We start from the raw sequence: 27,296 nt of genomic DNA, 5'->3' as shown, positions 1-27,296 counted from the left end.
CCCTTGCTTTCCGGGAGATGGCTGAATCCCTGCCTGCCGATGGGAAGGAGTGAATGAATTCCTTGTTTTGCTTTGCTTGTGTGTGCGGCTTTTGCTTTCCCTATTAAACTGTTCTTCTCTTAACCCACAAGTTTTTTTACTTTTGCCCTTCCGATTCTCTCCCCCATCCCACCGGGGGGGGGCGGGGGCAAGCAAGCAGCTGTGTGGTGCTTAGTTGCCAGCTGGGGTTAAACCATGACACCTATCTGGCACACATTTAAAACTGGCCATCCTGCTTTGGGCAGAAGAGTGGGTCTACTCAGCAACACACTGACCCGTTTCTCAGTGAATTTGCAAAATGGGCATTTAACAGCCCAGCCCTTCCACCAACTTCAGCCACACAGAAACGTTTAAGCCTTGAACTTGAAAGCTGTGTGCATCTGTTACAAATACCCACTCACAAAGTGTGTATACTGAAGATCTGCACAGGCGCATGCTGTTCCACGCCCATGTCAATTCCAAGAAACATGGGTAGCGAGGGGCTATCACACCTGCCACCTTCTTACAGCAATGGTACGTGCATACAGATACAGCTCTGGAAAGCCCAGCTGCAGTTTCCTACCTATTTCCAAAGTCTGGCTGAAAATACAGGCATTAAAACAAAAATAAAATCTGTTCTTGGTCAGTCAAGGCCAAGGTCAATCTTCAAAAAGGAAGAATTATGGCTACTGGGAAACAAGAGAAATCACTGCTATTTGTTCTGCCATAACAAACCCTAGTTCCAGAAGCAATGGAATAAAATTTAATGGCAAAAGAGATTTTACTCATACTCAACAGTGGTTCTCAACAACTGCATTTGGTTTATTGAGCAATATTTAACCATAACCGTGGACTAAATATGTGTAAAACTTGCTTAAAATCTGCAAAACTACAGGTATTTTTCTACTTGTTTCATATACTAACTATGTTGATATCTACAAAACCAGAACTATCAAGTGGCCAAACACAGGTAAGAGGCAGAATTCACAGTCCTCCATCTGTATCTTGTCATTGTACAGAAAACACAAATCCCTCATCTTCCCAAGTCATCTCACAAATAGATATTGCAAAGTTTGACAGTACTCCTGCAGCCACAAGGAGCTACGAAGTGCACAGCTAGCTGCTCCACAAGTCATAAACAGGTAAGACTAGATCCCCTTGGTAAGTTACACAAAACCCACTACAGAAAGGTCACTGGTGGTGTTGAGCATGTTTCTGCTCAGAACATGACAAAGTTTCAGTGATCTCCCATCTGAACGCTGTAAATGACTGCCAGATTTTTATTCCTGGATTTCTGCTCAGGTCTCTGAGACAGTACTGTACAATCTCAGAGTCTTTGGGACATTCACTAAAAACTCTCCTTCTGCTGTGCTTCAATTAAATGGCTGGCTGTCTTCATGAAGTGCCATGCAAATAAAGATTACCCTAACTTTCCATGTCTAGGTGTTTATAGTTCACGTATCATGACATTCACTTCCCTTATTAGGATTTTGCACAGTAAATTTCAGCATTCAGACTACGCTTCTGATGGCAAGTGTGTTTGCTCTCACTGTCCTTCCCTCTCCTGTAACAAGGGACTCCTCAGCATTACAAAGACAGCTTGCACTTTCACCACATAAAGGCACCAAAATGAAATGCTATATAAAGAAGAAGAAAACACGCCCGCTCACATGTGTATGCAACGTGGCCAGAACTACTCCAGAACTTTAAGGCTGGTTCTCAGGCATTGGCAGTACCTGCAGAGCTGGTCAAGTTAAACTGAGAAGTCCAGCTTCCCGTCACCAGCGGATCCTGAGGAAAAGTCGTCCATGGCTACTCCCTCCCTCGCCCACCTGTTTCCACTGCCACTAATAGACGACTCAAGCAGCCAACAGGACAACCACACATAACTTCTTAGGGTGGTTCCCAAAGGCCATATAATCCCACCCTCCTTTTAACATTGATAAACCACAAATGGAAGTGTTACCTATGTGTCAATTTTTAACAGTTTAATGTGTCTCATGAATTCATAGTGAAAAATTATTCCAAACTTTCATGGACTTGTGGTATACACTTATGTCTAGCATGTGCAAAGGAATGGAGATTATATTTAATAACTAGAAGGGAATTTAAGTTAGAAGTGTATGTAGAACCGTTAAATTACACAGAATATGGCAGCCACCTCAGTAGCAACACTCAGAACAATTTTACATGTGTATATATAGACATGCACACACCTTTTCCAAAACAAGAGAAATTCACATACAATTCCTGTAAGAAATGTCCTAAGCACACTTTCCTTTCCATTCTCCTAAGAAAGAAATCTACTCAAGAAATGACTCAATACTACACTGAAGAACTATCATGTAATTAAGATGTGTTGTTTTGACAAATCCGCTTGAGAAAACAACATAAAGCCTCCCGAGTCCTCTTTTAATCCAAGACCAAAAGTACAATGCACTTGTTCAACCATCAATATATGTAAACTACTTAAAGATCATATTTGTTGCTGAGCCAGTTGCACAGTCCTGATTTGGTTTAGACCACAACTATGCAACATTTCCAAAAAATACAGCAAAGTGTGTATGCTGATAACAAGCACATTTATGCTGAGTATTTGGTACTGCAGGCACTTTTAGAGACCAATGTCATTTTCCCTATGCAAGTCAAGCATCAGATTCTTTAAAAATATTGGGTAAAAATAATTCTGTGGAAGCAGCTACCACTGCTGAACAACACCAGCGCCTTGAGAGACTTTTGCCACAGTCACAAGTTAATTATTGTGAATGAAACACGTTACTCACTATGGCAAAACTTTTTCACTTGGTCTTGGCTGTAGGTACATTAGACTTCTAAACCAAAAATAGCATGCCCTACAGCTTCCCAGATACAGAAATACTTAGACCAATATAAGATCAGGATCTGGCATTACCGCATGAAGGAGTGACCCGTACGGATGAATTTCACATGGACACGCTTCTCAGTGGTGATAAATAAAACCTGATTTTTCTGGATTAATTCTACTGATATTAATAGGAAGGAAGTTCTCTACTTTCCGGAAGAATTCTGTTAAAAAGTAATTTTTCCACACTGTGATATTTTTTTTTTTAAACGTTCGCTTTTTACTTCTGGATCACTCTAGAAATACGTACCACAAACAACCCTACGGAAAAAAGTTTTCACCACAAAATCTAGATCTTGGCTTCCCAAGCTAACTCTCACAGATAGCAAGGACAGCCATGATTAAAACAAAGATTCTTTTAACCTTCAGGACTGGGTTGTTGAACTTCAAACCATTTATCTGTTTTGCCCTTCAGATTATCACACTGACACCCACAGGAAATAAAAATGTTAAATCAATGCTATAGAGAAGCATCACAGTGCTAGACAAAGGACACAGGGCAAGCAGACAAAAAGATGCTACGATGACTTGCAGATCAATACTTCATCTTGTATGTAACTCAATGAAAGGGATTGGGGGACTATCCCCAGTCTCCCCAGAGAACAGTAAGGGTGGATCTAAAGAAGACTGAAATAGTCTTAAAATGCTAAGGCAGCCATTTCAAGATTGCTGTAATTAATTAAAGTGCAGACTGCCTCTGAAAGTGGTGGTCCTATCCAGCTGAAAACCTACTTCCCAAGTAATTTTGCAGTCAGATCAGTTCCCTGATCCAATTCAATCCAGACCTGTAGGAGTGCTCATACAGAGACTAAACAACTGGTTTGCTTAAAGACAGGACTGTTTAAAGCACTCATAAAAATTCAGCCTAAGATTTAGGGCAAACAGAACAAAACAATACTGTTGTTCAAGCTATAACTTCTGGAAGAAAGCATGCAACAAGGCTTTTATAAAAACCTGCATCATTTGAACTTCCAACAGGAAAAGAAAAGCTATTTCAGCACACAGACAGCAGTGCATGAGAACAAGTTGGCCAAGAATAAAATGAGACTGGGTGTTAAAAGGTTTCTGACCGTCAAAGGACTGATGTCCTAAGGCAACTTTCCAAGAGAAAGAGCAAAGTTGAAAAAACACAGACAAAAACCCTAGCTAATTTCTTTCAGTTAAGTTTTATGAAATTTTATCTAATATTATGCAGGCTTGACAATGACCCAAAAGGTTCTTGCCTCTTTTGGGAGCTATGTAAATCTTAAATTCATGAAGACAAAAATGTTTTCCCTAACAACAGCCACTATTTCAGCCTCTTGGCTACAACAGCGAGGTTACGTTTGCCCATTGCACATGTGCTAGGGAAGGAAAAAGAGGAGAGATGAGAAAGGACTGATGAAAATCCATCAGCTTTGCACCAAACTGCACGCAGGCATGCATAGCAATGGGGCTCTGTTGCCTGCAGAGAATGGCCGCAAATCCCCAGCAGCAAACCAGTGCTTGATTAGCTGTATGAAAGTTCTCCAAAATCACATGCATGGAGTGAAGTACTTGTGAATGACGAGAATGCATAGCTTTGTCTCTTATGAGGGCATTTCAGCATCACAGTTTCTGCCATCTCCAAAGACAGATCAGAATTCACAGATTCTGAGCAAGCTTCTGTCATAAAACTGAAAAGCACCAAGAAAGAGGGAATCTTTCCACTTGGTCTGAAGCTTTTTTTATTAAGATTTGCTGTGTTGGCAGATTCTTCCATGTCTATAAAACTTCTCAGCCCTGAAGTTCTCCCTTTCTGTGACAGAAACAGCTGATGTAACCTCTGCTAGCAAAAGTGCTTTTACTGGAATAGCCAGTGCACGTTGAAACTGCTGAACATCAACATGATTTATAATAGTTGTGAATACATTTTATTTTGCATTTATTAGCTTTAGTGCTACAAAAATTTTGGGAGAGCTTCCGAAGTAGCTATTGGTGAGGATATAAGCTATCACCTGTGAAAGAGATTCAGGTTCCCATAATTCCTTCTGTCAAAAACACCTTCTTAAACCAAAGGTGAAAAGCATGCTTTTGTACCTCTCTTACCTATCAGTGCTATTTCACAAAAGATAGTCCTCAGTTAAGACAGCCTCCAACAGGGGTTATATTTACAGACTGAATCATCACACCTGTCAAACCCCAATTCTCAGCATTTTCAGTGTTGCAATAAAATTCTTTTTTGATTCTAACAGACACCCAAAATTCTCTCATGAAAGACTGGTTGGTATAATTTGATAAAAGTAATTTATTAGAAAGTTCTGATTCATCAGAGTAGGAAATTAATGAGAAAGATTTTGTTGTTCAAGTTTCCTGGTTTGAATTTTTTTCAGAAGGTACAAGATCTAACCTACTTTAACATCTTTTCATTTTTGTCAAAATTATTTTATGAAACTTATTTTTAATTCAAGTTAGTAAAAAAAGTGTGAACTTAAAAGTCGTAAGTGAAAATGACAAAAAAAGTTTCCATACCATGGTCTGTTTATTATGCATATTAATAACACTGAATGAACGTCATTATCTTGCCAAGTCTTGGCAAATTTAGTTGCCCAGTAGCTTATAGCCTGGAACACATTTGGTTTTCCAGCTGAACGACACAAGCTTACCTTTTTACTACAAGCTTCAGCGTCTTGTGTGAACCTTTCACCAGACAGATTGCTTCTTGTCGGAAACCAGAGAGGCCCACATCATTGATGCCAACAATTTCATCCCCAGCCAGTAACTTGTCCACAGCTGCAGCTTTGCTCCCATCTTCAATCTGAAGAAAAAGCATATCAAATGGTAGAATCATTCAGGTTGCACAGTGACACCTTTAAAATAAGTTAATGAGCTTTCAATATCAGCTTCATACAATACAGTAATTAAGTGGTTAAAATGATTTAAAAAAATGCATTTAAAAATGCTATAAAGAGAGTAATGATATGGAGACAATCAGAACAGGAAAGAAATGGAAGGGGGGAAACCTGAGAAAACCAGAAAGCTCGATGGAAATTTGGGAGTCAAAAGCATCTGTGATCTTGAGCTCCGTTCAATACAGGACAGGTAATCATACTTGCAAATAGACCTTTCGGCACGAATCTTAAAATCTGGTTCTCTAGAGAAGGTAACCAATAATATTAACCATCTAGTCAATAACGTTAACCACAGAGTCAACTCCAAAAATACAGCATGCTATGAAACCCCAAAATACAGCATAACAAGCTGGTCTGGAAAATAAAGTGATTTTCATCAGGCACATAACATTTAGGAAAATATCTGAGAATTTACAATCCATACAGCTAACTAATAGCTCTGGCTAGAAGAGATGATGGTCTGAGATCCAAGGAAGAAAAAAACAGCGTGTCACACTACCGAAGAACACAGCAAGGGAAATTCATCGGGAGATTATTTTGCTGCCACAGGCATCTCTTGCATGCACTGAATTTTTACAGAACTATTCATAACATGTGGCAAAACACTCAAGATAAATTAAAGAGTCAGTTTTTGGCAATTCCCACTCCAATGAAGGAAACAAACCCATTACCAGTTACCCATTTTTAAAATTTAAAACAAATCCCTAAAGCTCGATCAGCCAGACTAGCAAGTACCAACAGTTTGAACTGATTTCAAATATAGCTGTAGGTGTTGAACACTTTGCAATTCAGGCCCTCGGCTTTCTCAGTTTACTCCCATCTCCTTTGCTGTTGACACAGCCTCCAGCTTCTCAGTTGCTTGGGCTCATGATCTATGCACTTAATTTTATTCCTCCCTCACTTGCTCACAATCCATATTCCACCTCATCTTGTAGATTTGACACTTTGTCTTCAAAGCAAAGACTTTCATTTATGTCTTCGTTATATTGTGCCTCGACTACAGTATCTCCGAGTCCCACATTATTAAATGCCAGTGAACCTACAAAGAAGCAATCCTTGTAATTGCCCCAACTGCAGAAAGCGTCATAAAGGACTTCCATCTTCTGAGGCACCAAAGTCAATCAGTGATGAGATAAATTCAGAGGAAGCTTAACTTCATGAATTCTAAAGCTCACAGTACAGGTTTTAGGGGCACTCCAGCAACCAAAGCATAAATTAAATAACCTAATAAAAGAAAGCAATATCTCTTGATGAAAGTACATTAGGATGATCTCATACACCCCAGCAATCTCATTGCAGGCACATAAAAGCTCTCTTTATGTAAGTTTAGGATAAATGTTCTTAAAAATCTTCAGACCTGTAAATCTAAGCCAAAAAGAATGCCATATAAAATGCTTAGTCTTATACCCCATTCTGAAATGCTCATTATTAATACTAATGAAACATTTCCAGAACTTCTTATCTTAACAAAAACACAGATAATTAAAGACAGAGCAAGTTTATACATCCTCATACATCTCGTTCTCAAGCTATGACCTGCCTCTGACCTTCTTGCATATCCTCTGAACATCAAGAATTTACCAGAATACCGAATTATCGCTGCAAATCTTCAGTAAAGTTTAAAACAAGGGAGCAGCAGTGGAAATCACTTACATGCAAGGAAAGATTTCAGTTCAGGGATGTCAAGTATAGAGTGGCTGCCATATGAGGGACCCTGAAGTCAGGCAGAGTTGAATAAGAAAAGAGGCAGCTGGGGACTCATGAATCAAAAGCCTCCTAACAGGCAATTGTGAGTATTCCAAGCATTCAGATGCATTTCTGGGTTACTACTAAATAAACTGCGTTTGGAGGTCTGAAGCCCAGTAGGTCAGAAAAGCAGTACAAAAATGTTAATGAAAGTCAGAGTTGAATCACTAGAATTGTAGGGAGAAGGTCAAACAGAGGTTTAAAAAAAAAAAAAAAAAAGAGGGTAAATAGCTTGTAGGAGGACACATTTTAAACTCCAAAATGTAGATGCCAACCAGTTGCGACCTTTATACCCTGAGCAAGGTACCAACCAAATGACAAGAGGTTAGAAGCCCCTGGGCCATGCCACCTGGGCCTGAAGACCTCAACAGGGTCTTTTTTTGTCTTTAAAAAGAAAAAAGGCAAAAATCCGTCTCCTAGGGTTTCAATGAATGTTCATTGTTCTCAGTAAGTGTGTTTGTTTTTTCTTCAGGCTGGCAATGCACTGACGGCAGGGAGTATTCAGTTACCCCCTCTGAGTTTTCATTTCAGCAGGGAGACTACACATTCCACACAGTGCAAGCTTTCCAAAGAGACTTTGGCTGTCCAAAACAACATTAATCAAAAAAACCTCAAAAAAAACATTTAAAAAATCAAAACCTAAGCACAAAGCTGAAGCCGTCCTCATGAAAACTAGAAGTGGCTTTCTTTAATACCTTGCCTCCAGATCAGCTGCAGCTAGGGAGAATAAAAACTACACATCCATTCACAGTAAACTTCTCCCCGAGCTGAACAAATTTAAACATAAACCTTTCGTACTCAGATCCCCGAATGGTTGCACAAATGAAATTCTACTTGACAATGCACTTTTAAGTGGAAATGGGAAAGTTAGCTAGACAGGAAAAATACAATTTCTTCTGTTGCACTAGAAGTCCTTTAGTCATAGTGGCTCAAAAAAAAAGCATTAGGCTTTGCACACATCTGAAGAAACACAGCCAAAGAAAATCCATGAGGAAAAGACCTCTTCAAAAATACTGCCCTAAAATACTCTACTAGCCTGCCTCCTCCGCTCAAACTTGAACAATGCCATTCATTCCAGCTTCTCCTTCAGTTTTTCTCTTTTTCTGTTTACTAGACTTACCATTTATTGTTTTTATTTATTCATCCATTGATAAACTTTCCATCTCATCAGACCTTCGCTAGACCTGTAAATCCCAACCAAAATACATAAACATTTTAGAACTAGCAACTGCACTTGAAAATTTCACAACTGTTTTTCATGCCTCAAACATGGATGTATTTCAGTCATCCATCTACAGAGTTAACTATGCTATGATGTGTTCAGGATTTAAGCCCACATTATTCTTCTAACTAACATCCAATTTCTTTCTGAATTTCATTCAGGTGCCCAGAAAATCTAAGTCAATAGCTGAAAATAAAGCCTTGAAAATGCAGCGGGAGGTGTTAAGATGAAGTCTTTGAAGAACAGTCAACAAGAAGAGATCTGCCTCAGTCACTGTCAGCAGGCAGGAGCGACTGGACGTAACCCTGAACAACCCCTCTGCTCAGTCTGGAGTACTTGAAGGAACTGAACGCCCATAAAGTATACATCTTAACATTTTTATAGCAATAGCAGGAAACAAGAGACACATACAAGAAAAACAATCAACACCTTATTTTCTTATAAATAATGGACATAAGCATTCAAAAAACAGGTATAATTACACTGCCTGCCCTGGCTGAGTAGAGTTCTAGAAATGCCCTCAAACCACGCTTTTGATACGTATTAAAAAATCATACCCCTCTTACTATGCTAAGATAACAAGAGTAAACACCATGACTTCCTATCCTTAGCAGGGATGTTGATATCGCTACCGAAAAAAGTGTTTTCAAAAGGAGATGAAAAGGATGTTTGTTGACGAAAAGCATCTGTTTAAGACAGCTTCCAACTCTCACCCTGCTGTCCCCGATGACCTCCCTATAGCCAAGAGCAAAGGCAAACTTTGGGATCCGTGCATCAGGGAGGATTGGAACCACAGACTTCTGCTGTCATAATGGTATCTACATTAATTGTTGTATCTTCCCAAATTTATTTTTGCTTATAAAATATCATATCCACAAAACAGGAAGAGACACTGATACAAGATGCAGATGTAGATAATAGGATAAAAACCAAAGTGATTGAAAAAACAACACACGTGTAACTCTGGTATGTGAAATTCTTCCTGTGAAAAGGAGAGCGCGCCTTGAAACAGGGGAAGAGCTGAGTCGTGAAGAAAAGTCTAACAGCTAAATACACAAACACATTCAAAGGACACTTACAAGTCTGTATTTCCACTGTTGGTAATACACACGAAAGGGAAAATAATGGCCTATATTTGCAGCTTTAAAATGCTGCAGTGTTGATGGGGAGCACCGCTGCTAGAATGTGACCCCTTCACTTCTGTGTTTATCAGGTCTGACGCTTTACTTAAAATACCCGCATTCCTCTATAGGCACCTGTATAAACAAGCAGGAGACAGGTTGGGGAAATGCCGTGTCACACGAGATCTAGTTTTGTTTACAATGACGACAGTTTCTTGTCCATGCTCTCTTTGGACAGGGTGGGAGACGGGATGGAAACCCAAACCCAGAGACAAACACAGGAAAAAACAGAGCCATTTATCAGCATTCTGCTATCGGTCGTGATAAACTATTTTATCATAATTCACTTCTCGTACAGCCAAGAAATGATTCTGTGGTTGTTTGTCTTATGAGCATCTAATACAGATTTTTTTCAAAAAACTAACAATCTTTGTATGAGATCTTCAGAACAAGTAAAATATAGGAAGTGTTAATTATTTTGATTTGCACAGAGTTAAACAAAGGAGAAATACCTTTACAGTTCAAGCCTGGCATTTGTGTAACTCTGAGGAATCAACATAAAAGTAACAGAACTGACCTAACTCCAGCTATACGTTCTGCAAATGTAGTCCTGAGTGGCAAGGGCTGCATTCACCAGCAAGACTCACGGGTCAAACTGAGGCAGGATAAAACAGGGGTGCAAACTGCAACAGGACCAAACCGGTCTAATGAGAATGGGTGTGTATACGTAAGGCATCTCGCACAGGCATGCATGCACTAGAAGCTGGGCAAGGCTAACGCTTTTGATTTTACGTTCTTTCACATCCTTTCTCTCCCACTTCTGATTTAGTACTTGGGCATTAAAGAGACTGTTGGAAAGACACCTGGCAGGGAACTAACTCTATCCCCTTTTTACAGATGGGGCTCAGAAGCATATATGGAAACAAGGCCCCAAACGATGCAGGATATCTGCAGCAAAGCAAGGAATTACACACAAACCTTCAAGTCACCGGATGGTACCTGGAACCCCGAACCACATCTCCCCACTGACTGCGGGTGCAACGACCAGCATTAACCACCCAACATGAACTTTAAGGAACACCATACAAAGAAAAGAAAGCTTAACTATGTGCCACCAACTTGCAAAATCTGGGCCTATGCAGCACCATCCAATAGTATTAACTTGGCAATTGCCGCACTTTGATCAGGCAGGTGTCTGCTGCATTTGGTGACACTCCACCTTAACACAGAAGCCAGAACTTCCCTTTTGCCTGGTATCATCATTTCACCCCCTACCAGCCATTGCCCATACTTGCTCTTCCCCAGATTATGTTTAAACATCACAGCAAACAGGACTAAATTTTAGTCCAGGGCAATGTATTTCCCTAACAGCAGTTTCTTTCTTCCCTAGACCCGAGGGCAATGGCTCATGGTCACTGTCACAGAACCTCTGAACAGGCACAGAAACCCACCTCGGCCGGCTGCTCTTTCAAAGCGTCCCCCATGGCACTCTGCGGACCGTGAGCTGTCAGGTTGGCAGGAGCGCTGCCTTCTGTCAACAGGTGGTTCTTAAAAATCAATTTGGAAACATTTTTTTAACGGGTAGAGTTCAGTTACAGGACACAGTCTATCACGGCCCTTTCTAATTGGTCTGTGTTTGGTGTACTTCAACATTTGGAGATTCGCTCAGCAATCTTTTTCTTTTTTTTTTTTTGTTGGTTTTTTTTTGTTTTAAAGAAAGCATCATATTTTGAAAAGCTGTCACTTGGTACAGTTCTTTAAGTATTTATTCAATTTTTATAATTGTGTCCACTCCACTGTTTTGATTAAGGGCTTGCTGTCACTTCCACTAGAACAGGCCATTTTTGGGGGGGATTTATTACAGCTGTAAAAACTGACTCCAGGCTGAAACCTAGCTTCAGAGTTCCTCAAACCAGAAGTGTTTAAAAAGTATGGTAAAACACCCACCATTTCCCTTTTTAAAAATTAATACATATACATAAATTAATACTTTATTCCAACCTACATTCCAAACAATTAGCCTATGAGAAGATCTTTCTGATTATAAATCATCAATTACTATTTCTAAGAGGACACTATTATTGTGTCTTAGTCTATTTAAATCACAGAGCCATTATGAGCTCCACAAATTGAGGACCAATTAAAGTATTTGAAGTTAAAAATTTAATGAATCTTTGCCCCAAGAAACTAACGATAACAATTTCCAGATGAAAAGTATCAGGAAGAAAGACTTCACGTAGATTTGCAGGTTTTAAAAACTGAACAACAGATGTTTGTTTTTAAAGTTTTTTTCAAAGTGATTCCACTGTTTCAGCAATAGAAGTTGGAAACATTTCATCACTGCTGAACACTTGTACTAGAATTAAAAAAAAACAAACCCCAACAAACTAAAAACCACCTTGATGCTTTGAAAGCATAGAGCTAATGTATCAGGAAAAGGAAGGTGGGGCTGCTTAGTGTCAGGGATGGGTTTGTTGCTATCAGTACCTAAGCTTTGCTAGACACATTTTACAGCTTCTAAATAAAATTTGTGTTTTCCAACTCAGTGAGATTTACCACAATAGCATTTAGAAGCACATCCAAGCCTTTTCAGCCCGCATAACCCACACCAGCAGGCCTGCGTATAGTCAACATCCACAGAGCAACTAAACAGGTACAAACTGTAGTCTTTGGGGATCTTTCTATGCAAGAGCCTCTCCACAGCAGTACAAGTCCAGCAGGGAAGCTTCCCAGCCCTTACAGTCCTGACCATCCCAGGCTGGCACCCAGGCAAGAGCAAAGCAAAAATGGACCCAGCTTACCTGGAGTAAGAATAAGGCCAAGACAAGAGTGGAAAGGAAGGAGATGCTGGAAGCAGGGGCGGTGGAAGAAGCCTGCTGTCGGTGCCGATCCTGAACCTGGGGAACTTCAGTCCTATTCCCCCCTCACACGAATGTAACACTTGAAAAGCATAGCTCAAGTTTTGATTTTTTTCTAGCACCTCATCAACATCTAGACACCTTCCTACTGCTGTTATTTAGTACAGGATTCGTCCAGACAAGCTGTACACATCTTATTCAAGAATTACTGAGAAATAACTCCCATTTACTTTCAGCCAAGAGTTTGGTTTTGCATTTTACAGAAGCTAATGGCATCCAACCCAGAGGAACCCATCTGAACTCACGGATAATCGACACTGTTCTTTAACATACCTTCCTATCTTTTTTTCCAAAATGACAAAATAACCTGTATAAGAAAGGAGCACATACCTGTGCTATGAAAAAAAATAGCCAGAAGGTCAAAAGAGAACTTCTTTCTCTATATGCAGTTTACTTATTATAACAAGCCTTCTACCAGAGAAGTTTAAAAGGGTTAGAGCTTATCCGTATTTACTTGTGCAAGTTTACTTATGGATGATTATATATATATATATAGGCTGTTTATATATGTAATCTGTGCAGTTAACATTAAGCATTTTTATAGGTCTACATTTTTGTACTTTCAGCTACTATGAACAATGATAAGAATGGTTAAAAAAAGACGTTATGCATAGAAACAACTCGCATTTTATCTTTTCAAACTGATAACAGGAACAGACGTCCAAGAGGAAAAATACGACCTGACAAAGTAATCTTTATGATCATAAGGTTCAAGGCTTTTTACTTTGCAACTACCATACACTTCCAACACAGTTGGCTTATCTTTCTGCCTTCCTGTCCATCCCAGGAAAATAATGTCACAGCTTGCCAATGTGCCCTTGACAATAACATACTGAATGCAATCCAACAGCCTGTAAAACCACTGCATAACTAGGGAAAAGGTAGGACCTACTGACAAATCAAAGGAAAAAAAAGAAAAGGAAAAAAAAACGGAGTGTGTCTGTAAGGTCATGTAGGTACGGTTGTGCATTAATTACAAAGCAAAAGTCCGGTTTCATCAACTTCTAGTTTGTTTGTGAAGAATTTTGACATAGAATCATAGAATAGTTCAGGTTGGAAGGGACCTTTAAAGGTCATCTAGTCCAACATGCCTCAAAGTAAGACCTAGTAGATAGCAATAGAATATTTACTGAAAACAGATTTCACCTATTTCATTCACTCAGTCTAAATGTAACCTTTTACATAAAATCTAAGTTGCATCTATGCCTATGTCTACAGACTGCTGTGGTTTCCAGAAAAAAGCAACACTTCTAGACACAGGTAGCACTGATTAAGACCCAGCAACAGAAAAAACTGTTTCATTGCCTGTTGGTTTCAAAAAGCACTGTGATGGGTCTGCCAAAAGCCACAGGAATTTTACAAACAGTGTTAGGTTTCTATTTTAAATACTTTCTCCTGAACAGCCCATTTTTAACAGTATACTTATTTTGACAAACTCATACCATTACTGGGTTATAGTCACGCCTGCTATTTGGGACCTTCCATTTTTGTTGTAGCACAGATGCTCATTTTTCAGACAGTGAGAAAGTATAACATTCCCCAATAATTCTTGTAAGAATATTCCTGAAAACTTGATTTTATCACAGAAGTATTTTTTAATAGTTACTGCTGAAGAATTCATTTAGGAACCCACTGCTATGCAGTGGAGTGAGCAGAACACAACATCACACATCTAAGCAACAATCTAGCAGACCTAAGCATTAATGAGAATGACCTTCTCTCATAACTGATAGCAATTTCTTCAACAAGAGTTCCCCTTTGCAGTATTGGTCAACTTTAAAGAAAAAAAAGTCTCACCAAGTTGCTGAATTTTAAAACATGTCTTATTTGTTGATTCCCTTACCCATTCCTCTGCAAAGAAAATAAAAAAAAACTTCAAAAGAAGGGTCAGGCTCCTCCTAAAATTGCAAGATTTTAAAATTTGATGACAGACTTTGTTCTTTGCATTAACTTTTGCTGCCTCTTCAGAATTGATATTCAGACTCTCAGAGCACCCAAATTGGACTGAAGCCTTCCTTTGTCACCATCTTCCTCAACAATTCCAATATCTAAAGCCAAGTTCAAACAAGACACATTTATTCCTTCGTCCCCCACCCCAGTGTTAAAATAGGCAACAAACCCTAAAGCTGCCTTAATTCATCATTATATAATTTATACAACCCTGTTTACTGTAAGCATGTAGTACTTCAAACTGAATAGATGCAGATATCCGTTGCCACTCTACCAAACCCATGTTTCTGCTGTACACTCTGTATGCAATTTCAATTCTACTTTCTTAAAGCGATAAAAACTCGGAAGCTAGTGGGATGACCCGCAAGAAAACAAAAATGCGTATTATTATAGAAACAAAAAATGTCTGGGTAATCTTGCCCTTAGTTTCTCCTCTGTTCTTGTTTACTAGTGTCCCAGTAGAGGAAGAGAGTTTCCCCCACTCCACTTGCGCCCAGAATTCAAACATGAAAAGATGAAGAAAGCAAACACTACAGCATTAAATATATTTTTCTAGGGCAGGAGCTGCAACGCAATTGCTTCTAGAATTATCAAACAAGGTTCACAAAGCAAGTGGCAGAAAGGACTGCATAGCAGTTTCTGCCCAAGCTGTTCCACCTTGTCCACTTGCAGTATCTGAGCTGACACCAGAGGGTCGCTCTTAGAGAGACAGACCGCTAATACAATCAATGTAAATTTCTCATGATGCCACAGTAGTAAAAGCAAGTCAATAAAAAGCCTACCCCTGTTTTTATGCAGTTTATTACAAGATGAAATAGAACCCATCTATCTTTCTAGGGCACATACTCATCTGAACAGGGCATGGAACACTCGTGTAGCTAGAATTAAGAACCAACATCTTAAGTCTGTTCTGTGTCAGGAACCTGAAAAAAGCAAAATCCAGTTCTGTGGAGAGGGACTAATCTACAGCAATTTATACTCCTAGGCATCATTCACATTATGGTATCCTGCCCTTTCTCCCCTAACCATCAGTACTCTGTTGCCATATATTTCAGATTTAAAAAAAAAAAAAAGGCAACTTTCTTAAAAATAGAAATTTTCCTTTTTTCTAAACAGACCTAGGTGTTCGTAAGTTCAGATTCTTCATTTTGTGTAGTTCTTCTATATACCATTCCTTTACAACTCCATTCCTTAATATCATCATGGAACATTAGAAGAAATTCCTTCCGTGTGAAAAATTTACCATAGGAATTAGACATGCAACCATTTTTTGCATCTCTGCGAGTTTCTTGCCACCTTTTCTCTACTTTAGAGGTCTAATTCTTCCTAGGATTAATGAGAGATAACTAACCAATAAGATAATTATACTGGGTCATGTAATTCATACTCACATGACAAAGGTTATTTTTTTCTTAAGAAATTACAGGATTGTGCTGTGAATTAGCAACTAATGCACTAAAATCACTATGGATTAAAATAATGGAAATTTACACATACACATAGGAGCTTCAAAAAGCTGCATGGATTTAGCAGTAAATTGTGATGTAGCACAGGAGAATTCTTACATTCTGAAATTAGAGTATGCTTACTACTCTAAATGGATATTTTCCAAATTGGCTTTCATTCGTAGCTCTTTTTCAAAAGCTTCATTGTATAACACATGTTGCTGACATAATTAGCTCTAAAAGCAGGCACATTACTCCAAAGACTTAAAAAAAAGTTTTAAAGAAATATCAAAACATTACACACACAATTAGCTGCTTTTCCCAATTAAGAAGGTATATATTTAGTTACGACAAAACTACTCAGTTTGACAAACATCTGTATTTCTGTTTGGCAAAAGTATCTGTCGTATGTGCAGATGCACTTACTAGAAGACACATCCTGTTCATGCAGCACAAGTCACAACTCCACTGCACAGCACTTGCTCAAGTATGAGTGGAATGTCGGGGAAGAATGTTTGTACAATAATTCTTGCACAACAGGAGAAAATTTATAATTATACTTCTATTTTCCCACATTGGTGGTGGGACCACTATATATGCACATGTGCATGTCATCATATGTATGGCTTATGTCTCCCACTGCTGCTTATGCTGGTGAACACGAACACTTCTCAGAAGCATGTATTCCAGCAGTATGCAACCATACTAATGAAAAATTCATGTCTCAGCACGCCAGTTTAGGATGTCAGCGTTGCCAGGAGGTTGGCTGTTCTAAATACTGCACTGCACAGGAGATTTTGAACTTGCACATCTTGATAACTGACAGACCATTAAAGACTGCCTGTACTGATGTTCTGAAAGGAGTCTGTAACACGGTTAAGGAAACTATAGAGTATTTTGTGGAACCCACAAGGTACTGTCTGTATTATTTACGAACACCATGAAACAGCTGTTTTCCTTTGAGACAAGACAGGCCTTAAAAGCCTAATGCTGAAGTATGCAAGAGCTGGGAGCAAAGCAGTATTTTAACCCACTGTTTGATAGTCCTGACAATTTCCCACAGGCATATTCTTATGACCATCTCCAGAGAAAAGCAATATGGTCTTTTGGAGAGCCTGCCCACTGTAGGCAGTACTTACATTCAGAACTTGCCTTTCATTCTCAAACCTGTCACCACAGCCTGCCTTCCCCCAAAAGCATGTTCTGAGCAGAGACCTGATTTGTCAAATGGTGACGTGCAAAGGATTCCCTAGACAAAAAAACCCTGAATTTTGTTTTATGCATAAGATCTATGCATGTAGGTTGAGATTCAATCACAAAGGAGGAGTATTTTTGTAAACACCGACTTGGAGGTTGAAATTTCAAAGCAGATCTTAAACTCGTCCCGCAAAGATCATTAGCTCACAAAGCAATACAGGACTTAGCTACTTGTCAAGTTCAACAAAAACATCTGTCATCACTAAAAACAGCAGAGAAACAATCTACTCGTCTGAACGATACTCAAATATTTAAACTGCATACTACAACAGCTACATACTGCAAAATTCTGTTTGCACTGTATTTAAATTCTCTCTAAATTCAGTAATTTTTACACTCTAAATTGTAGGAAAACCTTTTCAGATTTTATTTATGATGGTAAAAGAAAGTTGAAGGTTTGACTAAACCAGCAACTGGAAAGCCTTCTGCTTTCCAAATGAAATAGGCAACATGTTTCTGCATCGTTTTTTTTGGCAACAGAGGCTGACCAGCCTTCTATAGGATAATTCAACATTTCGTGATTCAGGAAACTGTAGTATCTGGTGAAGATTGTGTTATGCATCTATGATCAGCATTACATTAATTGCACCATAAACTCAACCATGAGGATGAAAACTTTTTTTTTTTTAATAAAAACTGCATTCAGAGGCATATAATTCTAATAACACTTTGGTTTCTGAAGACGCCTACCGCCTTTGCCTCATGCCTGCCTTCATTCTAGACCACCGATCGTGCAGGCTTAGACTTCACTGGCACAGAGCTACCTGCAGGGCTGAACCATGTCACTTTCAGAAACTTGGGGAATGTCTTGCATTCCTAGGTAATTCCCTCATTCAGTTGGGTCTTCTACCATTTCCCAGCTGAAGCTTAAAATCTATAGCTCAAGCTTACTTCAGGCCGTGCATTAGTGTATGCAATCTTTCCAACAAGGCAGTTCGTTGCCATTTTTTACTTTAGAAATAACAGGCTGTTTCTCAAAATTTGGCTGAATGAATGCATTTTAACCCACTGGTAAATCCTTCCTGGGATTCCTCATTCATAGTTGCTTGAAGAATAAGTGGGTATATTTTAAGATGCTGAAAAAAAATTAATTGGAGAGAGTGGTACATCACTGAGTGGTTCTCTCAGTATTATGCTGAGGACTGGGCTGCAGCTGAATAGGTTGGGTTTTTAGGCGATGGGAGTACCTCCCATCCTTTAAATGCTAATGACGCGGCAATACATTTTAATCCCAACTTACTAGGAAGGGGCTTTGAAAAAGACATTCTTTTAGCCAAACATCTGACAGATGTGGCATATTCATAGAGAAGAGTAATTGCAGGTTTCTCTCTGCTTCCACTAGTATTTATGCACTTTACGTTACTCTTTATTGACATAAATACTGGGAGCTGAAATCTGTACTTAAGCCTGCCCACTCACCTCTCCTCCAAAAAGCATCTCAGTCACAGTCCACACAAGAAGGGGGGAAAAAAAACCCACCAAAAAACCACATTCCCTTTGTAGTCTCACCCCAGCCCTACCCGTCCGACATTCCTTCCACAGGACGAGTGAGGCGCACCGCGACGTCCCAGCATCCAGCCTGCTGGTTAGCGCAGTCTCCCAGCTGCAGGAGGTGTGGGTTTGAACCCTCCAAGCAGAGGAAGGAGGCGTCTGCCACTTTCTGGACAGGCATCCCAACATTTGTATAGCACGTAAAAGATAAGCAAGCACCACTTCACTGCTGCCTACTTTGGCTTAGTTTTAAAAGAAGAGTAATTAGTACTCCCCAACTCAGAAAAAGGAAAGAAAAAAGAAAGGGGTGGGGAGGGAAGAAATAGGAGTTCATCCTAAATTTGTGGTTTGTAAATTCACTTTGCTATTGCAGTCTTGACTCTCATCTTTGAATGAAGGGTGGGGGGGCACATGGAATTCAGACTGTTTCTATGTTCAGATGCTCATGCTGGGATATTTGAGGTTTCTGGATTACCTATTTCAAGCACTTAATTCCTATAAACTGTACACGGACTCTAGGAGCTAAAAGTCAGACACTGTAATGACCAACTTGTAAGCCTCTAGATTTTTTTGTTTGGCCTAGCTATGCACCTGAAGACCGGTTAATGTATTTTTTAATATTTGTCATCTCAGCTCCTGAAGATGAACCTTGTTATTTTTGCTAAGAACTACAATTCCCCTTTTAACAGGGGGATTAACAGGTAAACAAATTGTATACCTCAGAGTAGATTTAAAGCTTTTGCTCTTGCTTGTCTGTTTTTAAGATTAAAAGAGTGTATTATTACTACAGATCAAAGTTGAGGGCTGTTGAAAATAAGAACATATTGCAAGCCTCTTACTAAGCAGGTCAGTACAAAACCACTGGCTTTTTTTATTAGACAGCTATCCCTATTTCCTGTGTTGTTCTTAGTTTCTCTATCTCAAGAACAGCTAAAGACTATGACAAGTCAGAATTCAGATGTCTTAGTTCCTCCTGTTTGCATACATCTAGTGTTTCAGAAATGCAGGTCTGTACCTTCAAAGGCACCTTGGTGAGAGAAAAGCACTACACAGACACACCAGAAAGACATGCCAGCTACGTGAATTTGGAGGAAAGTTACGCTGGTGTTCTTGGTTTTTGTTCTTGTCTCTAGAGGTGCAGATGTGCCTTCTGGGAGTACATCCCAAAACTCCCAGCTTCCAGGTAAGCTGAACAATACTCTCCACTTCTGGTGAACTGTGGAGAAAAACACATTTGTTCTTTCCAAGATACAGGAAGGCAGAGACGGGCTAGCAATAGTCCATTTAAGTTGGTCTGGGTCTGTACCACACAGCAGATATTAGCAGGCACAGTATTGTGCCACTGTGGGCTGCGGTTGATACGTCTTGAGCCACTCAGAGGGAAGAACTGCCGCTTTTTATATTAGGGGATTTCTAGAGTATGAGTAAGACTGAAGTGCAGGAAATTAGATAACTATGCAATAAGAGATCTAAAATTCCCATTTCATTATTTGAGAAAAGCTGCAGGGACTCCTCCTGCGTTCACATACTTTATTTTCCAAGCTCTACAAAGTAACTGTAAGACAAAACATTTCATGAAGCTCTCTCGAGTGCATGGACATTACCAGTTAAAGGAAGCATGGTGTACCTACGAGACAGTACGTCTTATTTCCTTCATTTTCTAAGCCACTGCTTTTATGTTTCTGTACAGTAAAAGCAGGAATTTACTTACTCTGAAATATTATCTAGTTACATGAAGCTGGAGAGACTGGTTGGCTACATACAGGATTTTAGAATTACAACAGATCCATAACAGTTATCAGCCACAGGTCTTTCCTTGTCTGGGCATCATCCAGTTTCAGTTAACAAATAAAATCTCACTGCATTTTCCATGTGGTTATCCAAACCACAAGTTTGTTTTTGTCTTCTATTCATAGATTTCTCACTACAAATACCAATCCCTCCCTCCTCCCTCCTTTACCAGTTATCTACTATAGTTATTATTTGCATTTCAAGACTGTTTCAAAATTTCAATTAACTTTCTGAAAGTACTGTATTTTTAGTACATACTCTTTGGATTCTTCACAGTTGTATTATTCATACTTTAGAACCTTTTCTGTATGGTGGTTCTTCCACGAAGTTTAAAGGCTGTGATCGAGAGGAATAGCCATATGCTAATTCTGGAATATCGTTGTACTTAATTTCATATTGGAGTAGCAGATTTCCTATTTATCAGTAAGGCACAACATGCAAAGAACAGGCCTCTTAGTTGGATAGTTTAGTTATTAACAAAAGTGACTGAAGCACTTTTGGGGTCCAATACACAGCTATGTTGTATAGCAACTTACTAGGAATAAAAAAGAAAGTCTACAAAGAGTCTATTCGTTCTGCTTCAGAAGTTCACCCTCTCAGTCCTACCTGGCAGAGCCGCTACAGTGTTGATTGCATGAAAGGCTACTAGTTTTCCCCATTCATTACTTCACTGTAAGCAAATCTCCAGAGGAATACAGGTAGCATAAACTCTATTACACATGCAAAGTTCTCTAGAGTGATCTTCTAAAAGATACAGGACCAGACAGTCTGCTGCCACAGAGCCAGCAATATCATCTGACATCAGAACTATAGCTGGCTATCTCAGTATCAATTTTCCAAGAGCTTAGCACAAAACAGTGAACAAACATATAAGTTAGTGTACTTAATGATGCTATGATTTACTTACTGATATGGCTTAAAGCTGTAAAAATGTAATTTAAAGAAGTTTCCTACAAACGGGAAACTAAGAGTTCAAAACTTAATAAAAATGTTGCTTACTTCACACTAAATCCTAATGTGCATTTTCAGGATTCTTGCAGAGGGCCTGTCAAATGCAAACAAGGAAAAATTGGCTGAGTTTTAAAAATTGTGCAACTTAAAAAATGGTCTCGTGATAAGGAACACAAGCCTCCTCCTGATAGTGTTATTAATTGGTAATGCTATTCCTCTGGGCTGGTATTACGTTGCACCTCAGCCTTTCACTCTTCTCTTTATGAAAGGAAAATGTTTTCTTCTTGAGGATGATAATCTAGATTAGGAGGCAATACAAGCAGCTTGTTAATTATACATATGCACAAGGAGCACAACAGTTGCTCTGCTTGTCAAGAGGATTTAGAATGTAAGCACCACAGGGACAGAAGAGATACTCATTCTGAAAACTCTGAGTCTTCTATCACAAGATTAGAAGTAAAAGAGTGCAGCTCATTTACTGATAAAAAGATCTTACATAAGATTTATCAGCACATACTCAAATCCTGTGCAAAAGAAAAATAATAATTAAAAGTCACGGTTTAATCAACTTCAACATTGCAGATGTTTTCAGTACAGCAAATGATACATTAAAAAAAGCACCTTTAAGGCAACTCCATTTTGCAACATGTCGTAATTTTCTAAGAACACAGTGGAAGAAGTTACTTTAACTCCAAAACCCCAACAGTCAGCCTCCTTTCAGGGAGGCTTCATCCTTAACCTACAAGGCCGCATAAGATTTTTCCAAAGTAACAGCTATTTTCCAAATTAAAAAAAGAGAGAAAAAAGAAAACGGGAAAAAGAACACAAAGCTAAATAAAAATACACCCTTACAGAAATTCATTTGTGACACGGCTGCTTGTATGCTGTCCTGCTACCGAAGGGGGAAAAACAAAGGGTAATTCCATCAGCTGGTGTACAACAACTCAAAGCAACCTCCTGGCACTGGACCAGAAAGCAAAGCCGAACTGGCCCTCGCGAGAGGCCGCGGCTAGGTTTGCTGGCCTCGCCGCACAGCACAGCTCCTTTCCCAGAGCCCCTGCCTGCCCGTTCTAGGGCGCCGGCGGGAGAGACTGCTCCCAGTGGCCCTGAGGTTCCATGGGCACGTGGGTGCAAAAAGATCTAGGTGATGCCTTCGTAAGCTGTGCTCTTATTAGTGCAAACATGGTGCTGTACGGAAGGTCCTGAACGTGGCCTCACGCCTACTTGAAGGCTCTCTCGCGACCGTCCCACCCCAGCCTCACCCGCTGTGAAACACTCAGGCTCTAACATCAGCAAATCACAGCGTAGAAAAACTAAAGAACATTTGAAGTAGCGGTTTTGCCCTTTCACCCTAAAATAAAGACCCTTCCCTTCGCTTTCAAGCACACTGTTTTTATGCTGGAGCATTATTCTGCAGTGTACTGTATATTATCTTTATATAACTATCTCAAGTACGAATTGCACTGAACAAATTACAGTATTGCAATATTAATAGGGTTGAAATATTTACAGACTTGCCTAAGCCTATCAGATATGCAGCTTGTCTTTGAGGAAAAATGTTACAATGTATAAAATTTGAGTTAGCTATTCTCTCTGTTGTTTTGTGGCTGACAAGTTTATAATAGTTTATACTAGGCTGTGCATTGTTTGCAAATGATCACATCTCGAAGGCTAAACACACCGATACATGGAAGAGATGAAATACAGAACCACCCTACAGCCTTCAAAATCTGCCTGTCTGCTCAGTCAATGGCATGGGAAGTGCAAAAGAGTGTTTTACGGAGCTTTGTAGAAAAAAAACACAGAGAACATTTTTTGTGGCATGTGAAGACACGTAGCCAAGTATGAATCTTACTGTAGACCAATTTGACTTAAGTAGTGTGCCAAGCAAAAAAGTGATCCAAACCAATTAACTGGGGAGAAGGAAAGAAAGCAAAATAACCCAGTCAAGTGAGGTATAGTCTTCAGCAGTCCTTCTGTGGCTGAAGAAACAAAGCATCTCTCTGTTAAATGGACACACTGGCAACATTTGAGAGCATTAAGGTATTATTTTAGGGTAATGTCTAAACATGTTGACATTTAACAACTTTTCTTTTACACTGATGGAAACTGCCACACACCACCAGTCATGAAAAGCTTTTTTTTTTTTTTAAAAGGAAGTTGTACAGATTGCACAAGACATGTACAAACACAATACTGCTACAGAAGATGTATCAAGCTCTGTCCCATAGTATGGAATAACCACAGATACCAAATACCTATTGCTTTAATTGGCACGAAAGCAGTACTGTGATATATTTGCTATTTCTTTGTTGCATTGAGCAACAGCAAAATAGGATCCCTTCCAAAGTATTTAACGCTAGAGCACATTTCTATTAAATTCATAGTTTGCCAAGATGCTGGGCAGGCAGAGTCTCAACACAGCAAGACCTAACCAGCTCATTTCTCTGGACTCAAGGAGAGTTTTAAGGGAATGCTTGCAGAATGACTAGGCTAGATAAGAAACTCCTCAGCTAACTTTGGCCAGATGCCAAACTGAAACGGTTTAACATAGTAGTTTGAATTTGGAAGTGGTTACAAAAGAAAAAAGTTATCTGGATCGTGACATTTAACATCTGACTCGTGGAAAAAATGAAAAAAATGTCCTTCTGTTAAATATTTTCACTTTTAAGGCAGAATTTATTAACCAAGGAAAGAAGAGGACAAATAAAAGCGCTTGGACTCTCTAGCGGCATACCTAAAGCTCAAGGTTAAAGTACAACTGACCCCACACAGAGCCATTTGAACATGTGCCAAATGCATGAAGTTAGGAAGTTTCATGCTCTGCTAAGGCGACTTTCACATCACTCATTGGCTTCATCTTGGATCAAAAGCACTAAAAGAAAAACTGTGCAGAGAATCTGATTACAGATGGCTTTTACTGATGCTTTCTACTTAATCTCCTCTGGAATGCGAGGTCGCAGCCCTCCTGGATTTTAAGAGGGATCTATATATTATATGCACACTCAACTATTGTCACTATACAAATGATATTTTGCTTTCTCATCTGAGCAACGTAACTTAAGGAGTTTATTGCAGCTGAGATCCCCACCCACAAAACATGCATATGGCTGTATGGCTTCGGACGCGATTGTACTTTCCATACTGCTCATTGCCTTGTAAATACAAGTAACAGATATTTTGTATGTTGCAGTTATCTGTATTATAGCCTGTAAAGGTACAAGGGCTGGGGTAGTACTCTCAGTGCTCTAAGGAACACCTTAACTCTTCAGGACTTGCCTGCCTAGGAAGAACATACCTACATTACGAAGGTACATTGTTCCCTCCACTTTCTGTTTTGCTGTGGAACAAGTCTATCTTCACGCATCCTCGCTACACGTCACAGAGAAGGTTTCAATCAACAAAATCCAAGGCCTATCCACATTGGAGAAAAGACCCGTTCTTCTCTTAGGTCTAAACCTCCAGACATTTAAGAAGAAATGAGACTGGCTTGCTTTAACCTCTCTCTTCTCCTAGAGATATTCTCCTTATAAAAAGCTCCCTTCGTCACACATCCACACAAGTAAAAAAAAAAAAAAAATATTCTGAACTTCCTGCTCAAGATTAATTATCACACCTCTTTTGGCAGAGAAAAGGCTATGTATCATAATTAATGCACAAAACCCTAATGATTTGAAACCTGCGTTCTTCCTGTCATTAAAAATCTCAACAACTGTGAAAGCATAAAACTGAAGCTGGTAAAAATACTCTACTTGAAAATACATTAAAGCAAATATTCTTTGAAAATAAAAAGTCTTAGAGAACTTACTCAACAGTCTTCCTTGCTGTTTATTAAAGTGTTTGTCCTGGTTTTGGCTTGGGTAGAGTTAACTTTCTTCCTAGTAGCTGGTACAGTGCTGTGTTTTGGATTTAGCATGAGAATAATGTTGATAACACACTGATGTTTTAGGTGTTGCGAAGCAGTGTTTATACTAAGTCAAGGACTTCTCAGCTTCCCATACTCTGCCAGCAAAGAGGTGCACGAGAAGCTTGGAGAGGGCACAGCCAGGACACCTGACCCAAACTGGCCAAATGGATATTCCACACCATGTGACATCATGCTCAGTACATAAACTGGGGGAAAGCTGGCTGGGGGGGGCCGCTGCTTGGGGACTGGGTGGGCATCGGTCGGCAGGTGGCAAGCAATTGCATCGTGTGTCACGTGCTTTGTATATTCTTCTGTTATTAGTATTATTACTATTTTACTTTATTTCAATTATTAAACTGTTCTTATCTCAACCCATGAGTTTTCTCACTTTTACTCTTCCGATTCTCTCCCCCATCCCACTGGGGCTGGGGGAGTGAGCGAGCAGCTGTGTGGTGCTTGGTTGCCAGCTGAGGTTAGACCACAACAGTGTTGACCCTCTATCTCTTTTCCAGTAGTCAAAGGAGGTGGTCATGAATGGAGAGGGAAAGTTTTTTTGCTTTCCTGCTTTCAAACTCCAAGTACATTTTTTAATTTTGAATTTTCAATGTGTCCTCTGTCTTCCAATCAACACTTTTAAAAGTCACAACTAAATTTTTGTTGTAATAACCAAGTAAATTGTGCCACACAGAAGACGTTAATTTTATTTCTCAATACAACATACAGATGTTTTAATAGAAGACACAGTGCTGGTTCTCTGAATAAAATTTAAACTGTAGCCAGTGTAAAGACTTTTGAATTCTCGTATGAAAGTGTTACATTGGATGAAAGTAGATCAATAATCCAAAAAAGTCAGCTACATAGCTCTTTTCTTTCTTAGTTTTTGAAGGGGTGAGGCTCTTGGACTTTGAGACCTCGCATTTTTACATTCTTTGCTTATTGGGTTAGAACTCCCTCCTCTAAGCAACTGTTTAATTCACAATTAGAAATATGAAGGGGTGATGAAGATATTTACATAAAGGTAATCTTCACCTTAGGGGTCCTTTTGCCCCATTTCATATTATATACAAGTGCATGCATGTACAGGCATATACCATAAGTGTAGCAAACTGAAACAGTAAAAATATCTTCAGGTTCAAAAGTCAGTTTCCCCCAAAGATTATGAAATGGAGAACTGCAGTTAACTGTGCAAGCAGTGAAAGCTTTCACCATCATGGTCTTTTAGAGCCTTAGTCAAGCACCAAGACCCATCTACTGTGCGCTACAAGAGTATAGTTAGAATCATAGAATAGTTTGGTTTGGAAGGGACCACTAAGGTCATCTAGTCCAACCCCCCTGCCGTGGGCAGGGACATCTTCAACTAGATCAGGTTGCTCAGAGCCCCGTCCAACCTGACCTTGAATGTTTCCAGGGATGGGGCATCCAACACTTCTCTGGGCAACCTGTGCCAGTGCTTCACCACCCTCAGCGTAAAAATTTTCTTCCTTATATCTAGTCTAAATCTACCCCCCTTTAGTTTAAAGCCATTCCCCCTTGTCCTTTCGCAACAGGCCCTGCTAAAAAGTTTGCCCCCATCTTTTTTATAAACCCCCTTTAAGTACTGATAGGCTGCAAGAAGGTCTCCCCAAAGCCTTCTCTTCTCCAGGCTGAACAACCCCAACTCTCTCAGCCTTTCTTCAGAGGAGAGGTGTCCCATCCCCCTGATCATTTTCATGGCCCTCTTCTGGACCC

General features: G+C 39.5%; 1 protein-coding gene across 1 annotated transcript in view; it reads right to left on the bottom strand.

The window, feature by feature from the left end:
• SHROOM2 (shroom family member 2) overlaps positions 1-27,296 on the bottom strand; it is a 143,579-nt gene that overhangs the window by 69,441 nt on the left and 46,842 nt on the right. Inside the window, exon 2 of the mRNA XM_009333417.1 lies at positions 5,524-5,675. Coding sequence (XP_009331692.1) covers positions 5,524-5,675 — 152 coding nt within the window. The remainder of the gene's footprint in view (positions 1-5,523; positions 5,676-27,296) is intronic.

The sequence above is a fragment of the Pygoscelis adeliae genome, unplaced genomic scaffold, assembly GCF_000699105.1.
Source record: "Pygoscelis adeliae isolate BGI_AS28 unplaced genomic scaffold, ASM69910v1 Scaffold69, whole genome shotgun sequence".
NCBI classification, from domain to species: Eukaryota; Metazoa; Chordata; class Aves; order Sphenisciformes; family Spheniscidae; genus Pygoscelis; species Pygoscelis adeliae.
The sequence above is the reverse complement of the archived record's forward strand: the minus strand, read 5'-3'. Positions and strand labels throughout refer to the sequence as shown.